Genomic DNA, 19,991 nt, shown 5'->3' with positions numbered 1-19,991 from the left:
CAATTCTGGCTTGGGTCACTGTCTGTGCGGAGTCTGCACATCCTCCCAGTGTGTGCGTGGGTTTCCTCCGGGTGCTCCGGTTTCCTCCCACAGTCCAAAGATGTGCAGGTTAGGTGGATTGGCCATGGTAAATTGCCCTTAGGTGTCCAAAATTGCCCTTAGTGTTGGGTGGGGTTACTGGGTTATGGGGATAGGGTGGAGGTGTTGACCTTGGGTAGGGTGCTCTTTCCAAGAGCCGGTGCAGACTCAATGGGCCAAATGGCCTCCTTCTGCACTGTAAATTCTATGATAATCTATGATATTAACATATTGCACAACAATAGTTAATGTGATCACATCAGCAACTCTTTATTTTTGGCTGGGTGGTCGCAGAGGCAGGAGGAGGAAATGTTAAAGCAAAAAGCCAAGTGTCCTCACATGGAGGGGGTATGGCATTCCAGACATTGAACTTGAAAACAAGAGAATTTGTGCAGTGGACAAATACTTTATGTGGATTTGGGGTGGGAAAAATGTTCCTCATGGTTCACGTGAGCATCTTTAACAAATGTTCCTTTTTAGAGATGACCAGGAGTGATCCTTTTAAAGATCCCGGTTAGTCCACCGCAGCTCTGGTTTTCTGGGATACAGCTAACAGTGGCTGCCATTGGGAAAACCAGTATTGATTTGTGAAGGGGAAGTCGTGTCTCACTGTTACTTCCTCAAAAAACTCGATTCATTAAAGATGATTGATATGGGAGGGTGGTGGATGTTGTTTACATGGACTTCAGTAAAGCCTTTGACAAGGTGCCTCATGGCAGACTGGTACAAAAGCTGAAGTCACACGGGATCAGAGGTGACATGGTAAGATGGATACAGAACTGGCTCGGTCACAGAAGGCAAAGGGTAACAGTAGAAGGGTGTTTTTCTGAATGGAAGGTTGTGACTAGCGGCGTTCCACAGGGATCTGTGCTGGGGCCTCTCTTGTTTCTAGGAAGCAAACAATTTGGAGGAAAGTGTAGCTGGTCTGATTAGTAAGTTCGCGGATGGTACCAAGGTTGGTGGAGTGGCAGATAGTGTTGAGAATTGTCAGAATATACAGCAGGACATAGATAGGTTGGAGACTTGGGCAGAGAAATGGCAAATGGAGTTTAATCCAGACAAATGTGATGTAATGCATTTTGGTAGGTCTAACAGAGGGGAAATATACTGCAAATGGCAAAACTCTGAGGAATATAGGAAGTCAGGGAGATCTATGTGTGCATATCCACAGGTCTTTGAGGGTGACAACACAGTCAAGAAAGCATTTAGAATGCTTGCCTTCATTGGATGGGGCATAGAGTATAAAAACTGTCAAGACATGCTGCAGTTGTATAGAACCTTGGCAAGGCAGCACCTGGAATATTGCGCACAATTCTGGTCGCCACACAATCAAAAGGATCCGGAGGCTTTGGAGAGGGTGCAGAGGAGGTTTACCAGGATGTTGCCTGGTCTGGAGGGTGTTAGCTATGCGGAGAGGCTGAATAGACTCGGACTGTTTTCATTAGAAGGACGGAGGTTGAGGGGTGACCTGATAGAGGGCTACAAGATTATGAGGGGCATGGATAGAGTGGATGGACAGGCACTCTTTCCCAGGGTGGAGGGCTCAGTCACCAGGGGGCATAGGTTTAAGATCCGTGGGGCAAAGTTTAGAGGAGAAGTTAGAGGAACGCATTGCCAGGGGAGGCTGTGGAAGAAGATTTACATTAAAGGTGTTCAAAAGGCATTTCCACAAATACATGGATAGGATGGGTATAGAGGGATACGGCACAAGGAAGTGCTGAGGTTTTTGGCCAAGAACGGTATCATGACCGGTACAGGCTTGGAGGGCCGAAGGGCCTGTTCCTGTGCTGCAATGTCCTTTGTTCTTGTTCTTTGTGTTGCAGATGGAGCTTCAAACAAGCATCAAGTACCTTTTTTGTACATGCCTCCCATTTTAGAAGCTTAGGCAACAATTTAGCCCTTGACAATTGATTTGCTAACAATAAAATATACGGAAGCAAGTTGCACGGAAGATGCAAACAGTTTACGAAGGAATATAAATAGCTTATGTGAGTGGGCAAATATTTGGCAGATGCAGATAATGTGGGAAAATGTAAGTTTGTCCATTTTAGCAGGAAGAGGAGAAAATCAGATTATTATTTAAATGGGGACAGACTGCAGAATGCTGCAGAGGGATCTGGGTGTCCTTGTGCAGAGAGTCAAGAGTTTACAGCACAAAATGAGGCCCTTCAGCCCATTGCGTCCACGCTGACCATCAAGCACCGAACTATTCAATCCCATTTCTCAGCACTCTGTCCGTAGCCTTGGATGCTCTTGCATTTCAATCGCTCATCTAAATGCGACTTAAAATGTTGTGAGGGTTCCCGCCTCTACCACCCTTTCAGGCAAGTTCCAGATTCCCACCACGGTCTGGGTGAAAATGTTTTTCCTCACATTGCCTCTAAATCTCCTACCCCTTACCTTAAATCTGTGCCCCCTGGTTATTGACTCCTCAACTAAGGAGAAAATTACCTTCCTATCCACCTTGTGTGTCCCCCTCATAATTTTATAACCACAATCAACTCCCCACTCAGCCTGCTCTACTCCAGGGAAAACAACCCCAGCCTAACCAGCCTCTCTTCACAGCTGAAACGCTCCAGCCAGGCAGCATCCTGGTGAACCTCCTCTGCACCCTCTCCAGTGCAATCATTTCCTTTCTATAGTGTGGTGGTCAGAACTACATAGTGCTCCAGCTGGGGCCTTGTCATGGGAGTGTCCCTTTAAGAAAGTTTTTTGTCTTATCACATGGCTTCAGCGATGTCATTGTGTGGGTGGAGCTGGTTTGTGGCTCTGGGGATTTGGGCTTTGAGTTGGATTGGGTTTTGATCTGCACAGGTTGAAATAAGTGTTTCTCTATTTTCATTTTAAAAGCTGTTTCCAGAAGGAATTCAAACCTGCTGTTTGAAAAGGGAAACAGAGTATCAACAACAAGTCTTAAAGGCAGTAAGAGTGCTGTGTGCTGGGCCACACCTTTCAAAAGGGGTTTTTGGTTTATGGGATCTTGTTATTGAATTGGAACAGTTAAAGGGGGAATTCATTAAGGGTTATACATAGTTTACTGTAGCTGTGTGGGGTCTTTGTGTTTGTAGGGCAGCACGGTAGCATTGTGGATAGCACAATTGCTTCACAGCTCCAGGGTCCCAGGTTCGATTCCGGCTTGGGTCACTGTCTGTGCGGAGTCTGCACATCCTCCCCGTGTGTGCGTGGGTTTCCTCCGGGTGCTCCGGTTTCCTCCCACAGTCCAAAGATGTGCAGGTTAGGTGGATTGGCCATGATAAATTGCCCTTAGTGTCCAAAATTGCCCTTAGTGTTGGGTGGGGTTGCTGGGTCATGGGGATAGGGTGGAGGTGTTGACCTTGGGTAGGGTGCTCTTTCCAAGAACCGGTGCAGACTCGATGGGCCGAATGGCCTCCTTCTGCACTGTAAATTCTATGGTAAATTCTATGATAGTCGATAAAAGTTCTTGAATGTGTTTATACAAATGTTAACTAAATTTGTAGACTAAAGCTTGCTTTTTGATCAGTAGATTCTAAGAACTCTGTTGAATATCACCAGAAAGGTAGGCTCTTGGGCTCATCGTAACCAAAATCATTAAACAGCTGTAGGTCAGGTGAACTCCATAATATACATTGGAGTTTTCTAAACCCTGGCCCATCACAGGCCTAACCAGTGTTTTATACAGCTCTCCTCACTGCTCTTTTATTCAATGCCTCAGTTACGAGGCGACACAAGTTCAAGGTGAGGGGCAAGAGGTTTAGGGGGGATTTGAGGAAAAACATTTTTACCCAGAGGGTGATGACGGTCTGGAACGCAATGCCTGGGAGGGTGGTGAGGGTCTGGAACGCGCTGCCTGGGAGGGTGGTGAGGGTCTGGAACGCGCTGCCTGGGAGGGTGGTGAGGGTCTGGAACGCGCTGCCTGGGAGGGTGGTGAGGGTCTGGAACGCGCTGCCTGGGAGGGGGGTAGAGGCGGGTTACCTCACACCCTTTAAAAAGTACCCGGATGGGCACTCGGCACGTCACAACATTCCAGGCTGTGGGCCAAGTGCTGGCCAATGGGATTAGGTCGGCAGGTCAGGGGTTTTTCATGCAACGGTGAAGACGCGATGGGCCGAAGGGTCTTATGTGCTGTATTATTCTGTGATTCTGAACCGCAGAAGATTAAAACATATTATCTTATTGAAACACCAGATTGTGAAGGGACCCGACACGGTGGCTGCTGAGAGACATTTCCCATCACAGGTGAATCTAGAATTTAAAACAGATGAGGAAGAATTTCTTTGAGGACTATTGAAATTCACTACCCATGGCAGCAGGGGGAGCTGGCTGGCTCATGGGTTAGGCCCAGGCCGGGTTAGGCCCAGGCCGGGTCATACCGAGGCCGGGTCATACCGAGGCCGGGTCATATAGATTTTTGTTCTACATGGCAGTCCAGGCTTATGAGCGAAGTGGGGGTGGGGTTGCCCTGGAAAGTGAGGTTAAGGCCACAATCAGATCAGCATGATCTAACTGAATGGAGAACAGGCATGGCCAAACTCCTGCTCCTGTTTCTAATGTTCCACACACTGAAGATTATCAAGATAGACTTTTTTCCCCTGGAGCATAGGAGGCTTAGGGGTGATCTTATTGATGTCTATATAATAATGAGGGACATAGATAAGGTAGATAGTCAACATCTTTTCCCAAAGGCAGTGGTGTCTAAAACTAGAGGGCATCGGTTTAAGGTGAGAGGCGAGAGATACAAAAGGGTCCAGAGGGGCAATGTTTTCACAGAGGGTGGGGAGTGTCTGGGACGAGCTGCCAGAGGCAGTGGTCAAGGCGGGTACACTTTTGTCTTTTAAAAAGCATTTAGACAGTTATAGGAGAACACCGGGTATAAAGGGATATGGGCCAATTGCGGGGCAACTGGGACTAGCTTAGTGGTAAAAACCGGGACAAGTTGGGCCTGTATCCAGTGCTGTAAACCTCTACAACTCTAAGGTTGTCATTCAGCACCAATTTAAATGATGGAAAGTAACTTTTAAATGACTGGACAAACACACGGATAGGACGGGTATCGAGGGACACGGCACAAGGGAGTGCTGAGAGTTTTGGCCAAGGTTGGTATCATGACCGGTACAGGTCTGGAGGGCCGAAGGGCCTGTTCCTGTGCGGTATTCTTCTTTGTTCTTTGAAATGCAGACCCAGTTCTGGGATCGACGTTTATGATCTGGGGAAGATTTTTTTCATTAACCACCTTGGGAAAAGGGACCATAATGAACGAAACCAATGTCAAAGGTGAAGCTCAACCTTTAAGACAGCAGCAAGGAACTCTCACCATGGGCATGTAGACACTATAAGGATTGGATGGATTGTAGTAAGCACTAGAAGCTGCTTCTGCTGCTTTAGCTCCACCTGAAAGAGAAAAGGTACAAGAATTTAAAGTGGCACTTTTCTTCAAATCCTTCCCTCTATTGAAACCTCTTCTTCCTCCCCTATACAAGCTCCCAATTTCTCCCCTCTCAAAATACAATGACTGACCTTCTTCTGCAGATGCTATAATCAATCAGAGCCTGCTGCAACTGGATTCTGGCCACTGAACATAGCAGGCAGCAGCAAAACTTGTGGGAAAAGTTACAGCTCAACATGGATCGACAATTGGCAGAATAATAGGAAGCACTGAGTAATGGTCAGTGGGTATTTTGGGGCTGGAGGAAGGTTTATCGTGGTATTCTCCAGGGATAGGTATTGGAATCCTTGCTTTTCCTGGCACAAAACGTGCAAGTATTGGAAACTGTGAGGAGGACAGTGTAGAACGTCTAAAGGACGGACAGGTTGGGGGACTGGGCAGACTGGTGTCAGATGAACTTCAATGAGGAGAAGTGCGAGGTGATGTGTTTTGGTTGGAAGAACATGGAGACAAAGAAGGGGTAAAAGTGTTACTAAAGTGGCGCAGAAGCTGAGGAACCTGGGAGACCATGTATTTGTTTCACTTTCCTATCTTGCTCGACAGGTAAAGGAGTCAGCCGTTTGGTGAGAATCTGAGCAAGGTCCGTTCTTTCTCTTGGGTTTAAATCAATGCAGAACTAAAATGAACCATAAAGATGTATTAAGGATGGCAGGACAGGTGATCAGTGTCAAGGCTGTGACACGTGGTACTGCCTGGTTAACACTGCGATCCAGGGCAAACACATCTGTACTCAGTGAGCGGCTGGAGGAAATTTGATTCAGAGTCATTGAACTGGAGTGTGAGCTGACAACACAGACATATTTGCTAATGCTCTTCGGGAGGGTTTAAACTAGTTCAGCAGGGGGTTGGGAACCTGAATTGTAGCTCCAGTATACAGGTGGGTGAGAGTAGTGAGGTCATGAGTAAGGTTTCAAAGTTGCAGGAGTGTACCGGCAGGCAGGAAGGTGGTTTAAAGTGTGTCTTCTTCAATGCCAGGAACATCCGGAATAAGGTGGGTGAACTTGCGGCATGGGTTGGTACCTGGGACTTCGATGTTGTGGCCATTTCGGAGACATGGATAGAGCAGGGACAGGAATGGTTGTTGCAGGTGCCGGGGTTTAGATATTTCAGTAAGCTCAGGGAAGGTGGCAAAAGAGGGGAGGGGTGGCATTGTTAGTCAAGGACAGTATTACGGTGGCAGAAAGGACGTTTGATGAGGACTCGTCTACTGATGTAGTATGAGGCTGAGGTTAGCTCAATTGCTTCACAGCTCCAGGGTCCCAGGTTCGATCCGGCTTGGGTCACTGTCTGTGCGGAGTCTGCACGTCCTCCCCGTGTCTGCGTGGGTTTCCTCCGGGTGCTCCGGTTTCCTCCCACAGTCCAAAGATGTGCAGGTTAGGTGAATTGGCCAATGATAAATTGCCCTTAATGTCCAAAATTGCCCTTGGTGTTGGGTGGAGGTGTTGAGTTTGGGTAGGGTGCTCTTTCCAAGAGCCGGTGCAGACTCAGGGGGCTGAATGGCCTCCTTCTGCACTGTAAATTCAATGATAATCTATGTTTAATCTAGGACAAAGGTTCGGTACAACATCGTGGGCCGAAGGGCCTGTTCTGTGCTGTATTTTCTATGTTCTATGTTAGAAACAGGAAAGGAGGGGTCACCCTGTTAGGGGTTTTCTATAGGCCTCCGAAAAGTTCCAGAGATGTAGAGGAAAGGTTTGCAAACATGATTCTGGATAGGAGCGAAAGCAACAGGGTAGTTGTTATGGGAGACTTTAACTTTCCAAATATTGACTGGAAATGTCCAAGTACTTTAGATGGGTCCAATGTGTGCAGGAGGGTTTCCTGACACAGTATGTAGATAGGCCAACGAGAGGCGAGGCCATATTGGATTTGGTACTGGGTAATGAATCAGGACAGGTGTTAGATTTGGAGGTAGGTGAGCACTTTGGTGATAGTGACCACAATTCGATTACGTTTACTTTAGTGATGGAAAGGGATAGGTATATACCGCAGGGCAAGAGTTATATCTGGGGAAGAGGCAATTATAATGCTATGAGGCAAGACTTAGGATGCATCAGGTGGAGAGGAAAACTGCAGGGGATGGGCACAATGGAAATGTGGAGCTTGTTCAAGGAACAGCTACTGCGTGTCCTCGATAAGTATGTACCTGTCAGGCAGGGAGGAAGTGGTCAAGCAAGGGAACAGTGGTTTACTAAAGCAGTCGAAACACTTGTCAAGAGGAAGAAGGAGGCTTATGTAAAGATGAGACATGAAGGTTCAGTTAGGGCACTCGAGAGTTACAAGTTAGCTAGGAAGGACGTAAAGAGAGAGCTAAGAAGAGCCAGGAGGGGACATGAGAAGTCTTTGGCAGGTAGGATCAAGGATAACCCTAAAGCTTTCTATAGATATGTCAGGAATAAAAAAATGACTAGGGTAAGAGTACGGCCAGTCAAGGACAGTCGTGGGAAGTTGTGCTTGGAGTCCGAGGAGATAGGAGAGGTGCTAAATGAATATTTTTCGTCAGTATTCACACAGGAAAAAGACTATGTTGTCGAGGAGAATACTCAGATTCAGGCTACTAGACTAGAAGGGCTTGAGGTTCATAAGGAGGAGGTGTTAGGAATTCTGGAAAGTGTGAAAATAGATAAGTCCCCTGGGCCGGATGGGATTTATCCTAGGATTCTCTGGGAAGCTAGGGAGGAGATTGCTGAGCCTTTGGCTTTGATCTTTAAGTCATCTTTGTCTATAGGAATAGTGCCAGAAGACTGGAGGATAGCAAATGTTGTCCCCTTGTTCAAGAAGGGGAGTAGAGACAACCCCGGTAACTATAGACCAGTGAGCCTTACTTCTGTTGTGGGCAAAGTCTTGGAAACGTTTATAAGAGATAGGATGTATAATAATCTGGAAAGGAATAATTTGATTAGAGATAGTCAACACGGTTTTGTGAAGGGTAGGTCGTGCCTTACAAACCTTATTGAGTTCTTTGAGAAGGTGACCAAACAGGTGGATGAGGGTAAAGCAGGTGATGTGGTGTATATGGATTTCAGTAAAGTGTTTGATAAGGTTCCCCACGGTAAGCTACTGCAGAAAATACGGAGGCATGGGATTCAGGGTGATTTAGCAGTTTGGATCAGAAATTGGCTAGCTGGAAGAAGACAAAGGGTGGTTGTTGATGGGAAATGTTCAGACTGGAATCCAGTTACTAGTGGTGTACCACAAGGATCTGTTTTGGGGCCACTGCTGTTTGTCATTTTTATAAATGACCTGGAGGAGGGCGTAGAAGGATGGGTGAGTAAATTTGCAGATGACACTAAAGTCGGTGGTGTTGTCGACAGTGCGGAAGGATGTTACAAGTTACAGAGGGACATAGATCAGCTGCAGCGCTGGGCTGAGAGGTGGCAAATGGAGTTTAATGCAGAAAAGTGTGAGGTGATTCATTTTGGAAGTAATAACAGGAAGACAGAGTACTGGGCTAATGGTAAGGTTCTTGGTAGTGTGGATGAGCAGAGAGATCTCGGTGTCCATGTACATAGATCCCGGAAATTTGCCACCCAGGTTGAGAGGGTTGTTAAGAAGGCGTACGGTGTGTTAGCTTTTATTGGTGGAGGGATTGAGTTTCGGAGCCATGAGGTCATGTTGCAGCTGTACAAAGGTCTGGTGCGGCCGCATTTGGAGTATTGCGTGCAGTTCTGGTCGCCGCATTATAGGAAGGATGTGGAAGCATGGAAAGGGTGCAGAGGAGATTTACCAGAATGTTGCCTGGTATGGAGGGAAGATCTTATGAGGAAAGGCTGAGGGACTTGAGGCTGTTTTCGTTAGAGAGAAGAAGGTTAAGAGGTGACTTAATTGAGGCATACAAGATGATCAGAGGATTAGATAGGGTGGACAGTGAGAGCCTTTTTCCTCGGACGGTGATGTCTAGCACGAGGGGACATAGCTTTAAATTGAGGGGAGATAGATATAGGACAGATGTCAGAGGTAGGTTCTTTACTCAGAGAGTAGTAAGGGCGTGGAATGCCCTGCCTGCAACAGTCGTGGACTCACCAACACTAAGGGTATTCAAATAGTCATTGGATAGACATATGGACGATAAGGGAATAGTGTAGATGGGCTTTAGAGTGGTTTCACAGGTCGGCGCAACATTGAGGGCCGAAGGGCCTGTATTGCGCTGTAATGTTCTATGTTCTTTATTGGGAGAGTTACCTGGGCACTTTGTTTCAGGAGGCGGTCACAGGCCTTAGGATAGGGTCTTCTGTTTTGGAAAAGAGGCCAGGGACAGGGGCCTCTGCAATTGTCCAACAGGTTCAAGTTCTTTTTGGCTTGTTTGGATGGCTTGGGGCGGGGGAGGTTAGGTGAGCGGACTGAACATGTCACCGTGGTACAGGAAGCCATTCAAATGAGGGAGCACATACAGATGTAGTAGGGGACAGTATCGTGAGGGCGATCGACACTGTTCTCTGTAGCAAGGAGCCAGAGCACATACAGTTGTGTTGCCTGCCCCGTGCCAAGGTTCAGGACATATGCTCTGGGTTGGTGAAGAACTTGCAGTGCGAGGAGGCGGATCCCGTTATTGTTGTCCGTTCAGGTACCAACGACATAGGTAGACTAAGGTATAGAGTGCCGGCGTTGGACTGGGGTGAGCACAGTAAGAAGTTTTACAACACCAGGTGAAAGTCCAACAGGTTTGTTTCGATGTCACTAGGTATAGAGTGCTTGAGGAGCTAGGCACTAAATTGAACAACAGAACCTCCAAAATTGATAATTTCTGGATTATTACCTGAGCCACGTGCAATTTGGCACAGGGTGCATAAAATTAGAGAGATGAATACGTGGCTGAAAGGCTGGTGTGGGAGAAGTGGCTTTCGGTTCATGGAGCACAGCGTCAGTACTGGGGAAAGTGGGAGCTTTACCATTGAGGCAGTCTGAACTGTACTGTGTCCAGTCTTCTTGTAAACCACATAACTAGGGAAGTGTACAGGGCTTTCAGCTAAACAGAGGGGCGGATGGTTCGGGACAGGGGATACATGAGCTTACAAAGCAAAGGAACGTGGCAGCATTTCAAGGCAACTATTTCGGTAATGATATCCGGAGTGTGACAGGAAGGGACAGAGTGTACAAACAAAAAAACAAGCAGCAAAGAGGGTCACGGGGGAAACAATTGTAAAAAGACAAAATTAATGACTCTTCACTTAAATGTGCGCAGTATTCAGCACAAAATAAATGAATGAACGGCACAAATTGAAGTTAATGAGTATGTCTGATCTTATCGCCATTACAGAGATGCAGTGACAAGGAGATCAATGCTGGGAACTAAATACTCAGAGATACGTGACTTTTTGTAAGGTCGGGGTGTGGGGGGGTAGTTTTGTTACGAGATGGAATAAGTACGATAGCAAGAAATGATCTTGAATCGGAAGATATAGAATCCATGTGGGTGGAGGAAATAAATAACAGGGGGAAGGCGACACTGGCTGGAGTCAGCTATAGGATCCCTAACAGTAGCTACACTATACTAACTGTGAGATGTGGCAGATCCGTGTCGCTTCCAGCGTTCCGGTCGACTACATCTGCAGCAAGTGTAACCAATGGCAGCTCCTCCTGGTTTGGTTGGAGCAGCAATTGGATGCACTTAGGAGCATGCAGGTGCGGAAAGCTTCATCGATAGGAGTTATAGAGATGTGGTCATATCCAAGGTGTAGGCAGACAGATGGGTGACCGAGAGAAAGGACAGGCAGTCAGTGCAGGAATCCCCTGTGGCTGTCCCCCTCTCCAGCAGGCTCTCTAAGGGCTGGTTTAGCTCAGTGGGCTAGACACCTGGTTTGTGATGCAGAACAAGGCCAGCAGTGCGGGTTCAATTCCTGTACCGCTTACCCGAACAGGCCCCGGAATGTGGCGACTAGGGGCTTTTCACAGTAATTTCATACTTGTGACAATAAAATATTATGATATCGTTTTGGAAACTGTTGGGGGGTGGGGTGGGGGGAAATAGCCTATCAGGGAAAAACAACAGAAACCAGAACAGTGGCACCACAACTGGTTCTATTGGCTCAGCAGGGCAGGGCAAAGTGTAGGAGAGCGATAGTTATAGAGAACTCCATAGTAAGGGGCACAGATAGGCGCTTCTGTGGAAGTGAAAGAGACTCAAGGAGGGTGTGATGCCTCCCTGGTGCCAGGGTCAAGGATGTCTCTCAACGAACACAGGAGATCCTGAAGGGGGAGGGTGAACAGCCACAGGTCGTAGTACACACAGGCACTAACGACATAGGCAGGAAGAGTGATGAGGTCCTGCAAAAGGAGTTCAGTAAGGTAGGGTTGTAATCTCAGGATTACTCCCTGTGCCACGTGCCAGTGAGGCTAGAAATAGGAGGATAGTGCAGCTAAATACGTGGCTAAACCAGTGGTGTAGGAGGGAGGGTTTCATATTTCCGGACCGTTGGGATTTCTTCCGGGGCAGGTGGGACCTGTACAAGACGGACGGGTTGTATCTAAACTCAGGGGCACCAATATCCTGGCTGGGAGGTTTTCTACTGTCACTCGGGAGGATTTAAACTGGTATGGCAGGAGGGTGGGAACCAGAGCGTTAGCTTAGAAGGTGTCATAACGTGGCTGTAAGGGGATCAGGGCTGGAATCTAAATATACAAGGATATGTATCCGATCAAAAGGACAGGCAGATGGGCAAAGGGGGCGGGGTTGCACTGTTAGTAAAGAATGAAGTTAAATTAATAGCAAGGAGCGATATAGAATCAGAAGGCATAGAATCTCTTTGGGTAGAGTTGAGGAATCGCAAAGGTCAAAAGACCCTGATGGGAGTAATGTACAGGCCCCCTAGCAGTAGTCAGGATTTGTGGAATGTTTACGAGATTTTTTTTGGAGCAGATTGAGAGTGGGCAATGGAGAGGCAGATGAAATACAATGTTGAAAAGTGTGAGGTTATGCATTTTGGAAATCAGAAGCACAAAGCAACTTGGGAGTCCTTGTTCATGATTCTTTAAGGTTAACGTGCAGGTTCAGTCGGAAGTTAGGAAGGCAAATGCAATGTTAGCATTCATGTCGAGGGGGCTCGAATACAAGACTATGGATGTACTCGTGAGGATGTATAAGGCTCTGGTCAGACCCCATTTGGAGCATTGTGAGCAGTTTTGGGCCCCGTATCTAAGGAAGGATGTGCTGCCCTTGGAAAGGTTCCAGAGGAGGTTCACAACAATGATCCCTGGAATGAAGAGCTTGTCGTATGAGTAACAGTTGAGGATTCTGGGTCTGTACTCGTTAGAGTTTAGAAGGACGAGGGGGAATCTTATTGAAACTCACAGGATACTGCGAGGCCTGGATAGAGTGGATGTGGAGAGGATGTTTCCACTTGTCGGAAAAACTGGAAGCAGAGGACACAATCTCAGACTAAAGGGACGATCCTTTCAAACAGAGATGAGGAGGAATTTCTTCAGCCAGAGGGTGGTGAATCTGTGGAACTCTTTGCCGCAGAAGGCTGTGGAGGCCAAATCACAGAGCGTCGTTAAGAGAGAGATAGATAGGTTCTTGATTGATAAGGGGATCAGGGGTTATGAGGAGAAGGCAGGAGAATGGGGATGAGAATAATATCAGCCATGATTGAATGGCGGAGCAGACTCGATGGGCCGAGTGGCCTAATTCTGCTCCTATGACTTATGACAAAGAGAATAAATCAGGAGGTAATGAGGGCATGCAGAAAAGGCAGTACAATAATCTTGGGGAACTCTAATTTTCATGTAGATTAGGAAAATCAAATTGACAGAGGTAGCCATGAGGAAATATTCACAGGAGTGTCTTTGGGCCAATTTCCTGGAAAAGATATTGTGGCTCAACAAGGGATCGATCTGGATATCTTGGATTTGGTAAAGCAGGTTTAATAAACAAACTCAGGGAGTTAAAAATCCCCCAGGAAACAGTGATCATAGCATGATAGAATTTTGCATTCAGTGTGAGTCAAAGGTCATTTCAAAGAATGGAGGACAGAGTTGATTGGAGTGGTCTGGGAAAGGAGTTTGGCGGGAAAGGAGGTTGATCAGCAATGGCAGACTTTTACAAAAATAGTTCATGGCTCACAGCAGAAATATGCCCCAGTGAGGAAGAACAAATGCGAGATGACATTATATATTAATGATCTGGATGAGGGAACTAAATGTATTAAATCCAAATTTGCAGATGATACAAAGTTGGGTGGGAGGGTGAGCTGTGAGGAGGATGCAGAGATGCGTCAGCGGGATTTGGACAGGACGAGTGAGTGGGCAAATGCATGGCACTTCGGTAGCTACAATAGGAAGGCAGCTTATTATTTGAATGGGTGTAAATTGAGAGAGGCGGATACTCAGCGAGACCTTGGTGTCCTCGTGCATCAGTCGCTGAAAGTAAAGCGCGCAGTCACAGCAGGCAGTAAAGAAGGCAATTGATATGTTGGCCTTTATAGCGAGAGAATTTTAGTGGAGGAACAGAGATGTTTTACTGCAATTGCGCAGGACATTGTTGAGGCCACACCTGGAGTATTGTGGGCAGTTTTGGTGTCCTTCTCTGAGGAAGGATGTTCTTGCTATGGAGGGAGTGGAGCAAAGATTTACCCGGCTGATTCCTGGGATGGCGGGACTGTCATATGAGGAGAGACTAAGTTGGTTAGGATTATATTCATTGGAGTTCAGAAGAGTGAGAGGGGATCTCATAGAAACTGACAAAGTTCTAACAGGATTAGACAGGGAAGATTCAGAAAGAATGTTCCCGATGCCTCGGAGTTATAGTTTGAGGATAAGGGGTAAACCTTTCCAGACTGAGCTGAGGAGAAATTTCTTCATCCAAAGAGAGTGGTGAAGGAGAGAAGTGGGCCCAGGTATTGAACTGGATGAGCAGCAATGATCATAGGGGCAGCACGGTAGCACAGTGGTTAGCATTGTTGCTTCACAGCTCCAGGGTCCCCGGTTCGATTCCCGGCTTGGGTCACTGCCTGTGCAGAGTCTGCACGTTCTCCCAGTGTGTGCGTGGGTTTCCTCCGTGTGCTCCGGTTTCCTCCCACAGTCCAAAAATGTACAGGTTAGGTAGATTGGGCTGCTACATTGCCCTTAGGTGTCCAAAAAAGTTATCTGGGGTTGCTGGGTTATGGGGATGGGGTGGAGCTATGGGCTTAAGTAAGGTGCTCTTTCCAAGGGCCGATGCAGACTCACTGGGCCACATGGCGTCCTTCTGCACTGTAAATTCTATGTTTCTACGTAACAGGATTAGACAGGCTAGATTCAGAAAGAATATTCCCAATAGTGTGGGATTCCAGAACTAGGGGTTATAGCTTGAGGGAAGGAGTCAACCTTTCCAGACTGAGGTGGAGAAAATTCTTCAGCCAGAGAGCGGTGAATCTGTGGAATTCACTTCCACAGAAAGTAGTTGAGGCCAAAACATTGTGTAATTTCAAGAAGGAATTAGATACAGTTCTTGGGGATAAAGTGATCGGGGGGGGGGGGGAGAACCAGGACCAGAGTATTGAACTTGATGATCAGCCAAGATCATAATGAATGGCGGACCAGGCTTGAAGGGCAGAACGGCCTCCTCCTGCTTTCTATGTAAGGCGATAAAACATGTGGGCAGCACGGTAGCATTGTGGATAGCACAACTGCTTCACCGCTCCAGGGTCCCAGGTTCGATTCCCGGTTTGGGTCATTGTCTGTGCGGAGTCTGCACATCCTCCCAGTGTCTGCGTGGGTTTCCTCCGGGTGCTCCGGTTTCCTCCCATAGTCCAAAGATGTGCAGGTTAGGTGGATTGGCCATGCTAAATTGCCCTTAGTGTCCAAAATTGCACTTGGGTGGGGTTACTGGGCTTGGGTAGGGTGCTCTTTCAAAGAGCCGTGCAGACTCGATGGGCCGAATGGCCTCCTTCTGCACTGTAAATTCTATGATAATTCTATGATCTCAAGTTGGGTATAGTATTAAACTGAAAGAAAAAGTATACAGTATGGCAAAGATTAGTGGTAAACTAATTGGGAAAGTTTGAAAACCAACAAAAGAGGACCAAAAAAAAGAGGGAGACGGTAAACAATGAGGGTACACTAGCAAGTAATATAAAAACAGAGTGTTTTTGGAGAATCAGTACAGAAGAGGCCCTTGGCCCAGCAGACTGCACTAACATTAAAAAAAAATAAAACACCTGACCTGCCAACCCTAATCCCATTTGTCAGCACTTGATCCATGGCCTTCAATGTTGTGACGTGCCAACTACTCAGCCAAGTATTTTTTAAAAGGATGCGAGTCAACCACCCTCTGGGTAAAAAGGTTTTTCCTTAAATCCCCCCTAAACCTCCTGCCCCTCACTTTCAATTCATATCCCCTCGTAACTGACCCTTCAACTAAGGGGAACAGCTGCTCCCTATCCACCCTGTCCATGCCCCTCAATCTTGTCCACCTCGATCAGGTCGCCCCTCAGTCTTCTCTGCTCCAGTGAAAATAACCCAAGCCTATCCAACCTCTCTTCAGGCAACATCCTGGTGAATCTCCTTTTACCCGCTCCAGTGCACTCACATTCTTCCTATAACACTTGGAACTATGATGTTGTTGCTATTAGAGAATTGGCTGACAGAAGGACCGGATTATCAGCTAAATGTTCCAGGATTCAGATGCTTCAGGCAGGATAGAGGGGGATGTAAAATGGGTGGGGATGTTGCATTACTGGTTAAGGAGCATATTATAATAATTAAAATCTTTATTAGTGTCACAAGTAAGCATACATGTAAGGCAGGAATTCAGGGAGCTAGGGTGGAAACTTAGAGCTAGAACAGAGTTATTATTTCTGGGTTGTTACCCGTGCCACGTACTAGCGAGACGAGGAATAGGGATAGAGAGCAGTTGAACATGTGGCTACAGGGATGGTGCAGGAAGGAGCGTTTCAGATACCTGGATAATTGGGGCTCATTCTGGGGTAGGTGCGACCTCTACAAACGGGATGGTCTACACCTGGACCAGAGGGGTACCAATATTCTGGGGGGGGAAATTTGCTAATGCTCTTCGGGAGGGTTTAAACTAGTTCAGCAGGGAGCTGGGGAACCTGAATTGTAGCTCCAGTATACAGGAGGTTGGGAGTAGTGAGGTCATGAGTAAGGTTTCAAAGTTGCAGGAGTGTACCGGCAGGCAGGAAGGTGGTTTAAAGTGTGTCTACTTCAATGTCAGGAGCATCCGGAATAAGGTGGATGAACTTGCAGCATGGGTTGGTACCTGGGACTTCGATGCCGTGGCCATTTTGGAGACATGGATAGAGCAGGGACAGGAATGGTTGTTACAGGTGCCGTGGTTTAGATATTTCAGTAAGCGCAGGGAAGGTGGTAAAAGAGGGGGAGGGGTGGCATTGTTAGTCAAGGACAGTATTACGGTGACAGAAAGAACGTTTGATGAGGGCTCGTCTTCTGAGGTAGTATGGGCTGAGGTTAGAAACAGGAAAGGAGAGGTCACGCTGTTGGGAGTTTTCTATAGGCCCCCGAAAAGTTCCAGAGATGTAGAGGAAAGGATTGCAAAGATGATTCTGGATAGGAGCGAAAGTAACAGGGTAGTTATTATGGGGGACTCTAACTTTCCAAATATTGACTGGAAACGCTAGAGATCGAGTACTTTAGATGGGTCCGTTTTTGTCCAATATGTGTGCGGTGATGTGCATCAATGTAAATACATGTAGGCTAGCTAGACACTAGAGGGAGCACAAGAGACATCTCAACCAATAGATCAAGTAGATAGGACACGACCAATAGACATTCACGATACACAATGAATGAAATGAAATGAAAATCGCTTATTGTCACAAGTAGGCTTCAAATGAAGTTACTGTGACAAGCTCCTAGTTGCCACATTCCGGCGCCTGTTCGGGGAGGCTGGTACGGGAATTGAACCGTGCTACTGGCCTGCCTTGGTCTGCTTTAAAAGCCAGCAATTTAGCCCAGTGTGCTAAACCAGGCCCACAGGGAGGCGACACGACCACAGGAGGGCATTACACCAACCCATATATAAAGGACACCACACACATGATCTGCCTCTTTCCAGTGGAGACAGTCAGTGAGTACAGACACAGGGTTGATTCAATATCACACCCACCACGTGGATTGCAGCAACTGGTTAGTCAGTCTTGGTAGCTATAGTAGGATTAGCAGTAGTGTCGAACCAGAGTAATAAAAGTGCAAATAGTTTAATAAACGTGTTGAAGTTATCTCCACGTCTGAACCTTCCTTTGTCAAATGCACCACAAGGAAGCCGCTTATGTTACACCGAGAGCATAACAAATCAATGTGCCGGAGGGTTTCCTGACACAGTATGTAGATAGGCCAACAAGAGGCGAGGCCACATTGGATTTGGTACTGGGTAATGAACCAGGACAGGTGCTAGATTTGGAGGTAGGAGAGCACATTGGTGATAGTGCCGACAATTCAGTTACGTTTACTTCAGCGATGGAAAGGGATAGGTATATACCGCAGGGCAAGAGTTATATCTGGGGGAAAGGCAATTATGATGCGATGAGGCAAGACTTAGGTTGCAGAGGATGGGGAAGGAAACTGCAGGGGATGGGCACAATGGAAATGTGGAGCTTGTTCAAGGACCAACTACTGCGTGTCCTTGATAAGTGTGTACCTGTCAGGCAGGGAGGAAGTGGTCGAGCGAGGGAACCGTGATTTACTAAAGTAGCTGAATCACTTGTCAAGAGGAAGAAGGAGGCTTATGTAAAGATGAGACGTGAAGGTTCAGTTAGGGCGCTCGAGAGTTACAAGTTAGCTAGGAAGGACCTAAAGAGAGAGCTAAGAAGAGCCAGGCGGGGACTTGAGAAGTCTTTGGCAGGTAGGATCAAGGATAACCCTAAAGCTTTCTATAGGTATGTCAGGAATATAAGAATGACTAGGGTAAGAGTAGGGCCAGTCAAGGACAGTCGTGGGAAGTTGTGCGTGGAGTCCGAGGAGATAGGGGAGGTGCTAAATGAATATTTTTCGTCAGAATTCACACAGGAAAAAGACAATGTTGTCGAGGAGAATACGGAGATACAGGCTACTAGACTAGAAGGGCTTGAGGTTCATAAGGAGGAGGTGTTAGCAATTCTGGAAAGTGTGAAAATAGATAAGTCCCCTGGGCCAGATGGATTTATCCTAGGATTCTCTGGGAAGCATGGGAGGAGATTGCTGAGCCTTTGGCTTTGATCTTCATGTAGTCATTCTCTGCAGGAATAGTGCCAGAAGACTGGAGGATAGCAAATGTTGTCCCCTTGTTCAAGAAGGGGAGTAGAGACAACCCCGGTAACTATAGACCAGTGAGCCTTACTTCTGTTGTGGGCAAAGTCTTGGAAAGGTTTACAAGAGATAGGGTGTATAATCATCTAGAAAGGAATAATTTGATTAGGGATAGTCAATACGGTTTTGTGAAGGGTAGGTCATGCCTCACAAACCTTCTGGAGTTCTTTGAGAAGGTGATCAAACAGGTGGACGAGGGTAAAGCAGTTGATGTGGTGTATATAGATTTCAGTAAAGCGTTTGATAAGGTTCCCCACGGTAGGCTATTGCAGAAAATACGGAGGCATGTGATTCAGGGTGATTTAGCAGTTTGGATCAGAAATTGGCTAGCTGTAAGAAGACAGAGGGTGGTGGTAGATGGGAAAATGTTCAGTCTGGAGTTCAGTTACTAGTGGTGTACTACAAGGATCTGTTTTGGGGCCACTGCTGTTTGTCATTTTTATAAATGACCTGGAGGAGGGCATAGAAGGATAGGTGAGTAAATTTGCAGATGACACTAAAGTCGGTGGAGTTGTGGACAGTGCGGAAGGATGTTACAAGTTACAGAGGGACATAGATCAGCTGCAGAGCTGGGCTGAGAGGTGGCAAATGAAATTTAATGCAGATAAGTGTGAGGTGATTCATTTTGGAAGGAGTAACAGGAAGACAGAGTACTGGGCTAATGGTAAGATTCTTGGTAGTGTGGATGAGCAGAGAGATCTCGGTGTCCATGTACATAGATCCCTGAAAGTTGCCACCCAGGTTTTGATAGTGTTGTTAAGAAGGCGTACGGTGTGTTAGCTTTTATTGGTAGAGGGATTGAGTTCCGGAGCCATGAGGTCATGTTGCAGCTGTACAAAACTCTGGTGCGGCCGCATTTGGAGTATTGTGTGCAGTTCTGGTCGCCGCATTATAGGAAGGATGTGGAAGCATTGGAAAGGGTGCAGAGGAGATTTACCAGGATGTTGCCTGGTATGGAGGGAAGATTTTATGAGGAAAGGCTGAGGGACTGGAGGCTATTTTCATTAGAGAGAAGGTCAAGAGGTGACTTAATTGATGCATACAAGATGATCAGAGGATTAGATAGGGTGGACAGGGAGAGCCTTTTTCCTCGGATGGTGATGGTGAGCACGAGTGGACATAGCTTTAAATTGAGGGGAGATAGATATAGGACAGATGTCAGAGGTAGGTTCTTTACTCGGAGAGTAGTAAGGGCGTGGGATGCCCTGCCTGCAACAGTAGTGGACTCGCCAACACGAAGGGCATTTAA

At 46.9% G+C, this 19,991-nt stretch overlaps 1 protein-coding gene across 1 annotated transcript in view; it reads right to left on the bottom strand.

Moving 5' to 3' along the window:
* The window catches only part of LOC140403817 (WW domain-binding protein 2-like), a 76,592-nt gene that overhangs the window by 4,853 nt on the left and 51,748 nt on the right, over nt 1-19,991 (bottom strand). Inside the window, exon 7 of the mRNA XM_072491979.1 lies at nt 5,372-5,448. Coding sequence (XP_072348080.1) covers nt 5,372-5,448 — 77 coding nt within the window. The remainder of the gene's footprint in view (nt 1-5,371; nt 5,449-19,991) is intronic.

The sequence above is a fragment of the Scyliorhinus torazame genome, chromosome 29 (genome assembly GCF_047496885.1).
Source record: "Scyliorhinus torazame isolate Kashiwa2021f chromosome 29, sScyTor2.1, whole genome shotgun sequence".
NCBI classification, from domain to species: domain Eukaryota; kingdom Metazoa; phylum Chordata; class Chondrichthyes; order Carcharhiniformes; family Scyliorhinidae; genus Scyliorhinus; species Scyliorhinus torazame.
Note: the sequence above shows the minus strand (reverse complement) of the source record. Positions and strands in the feature narration are given on the sequence as shown.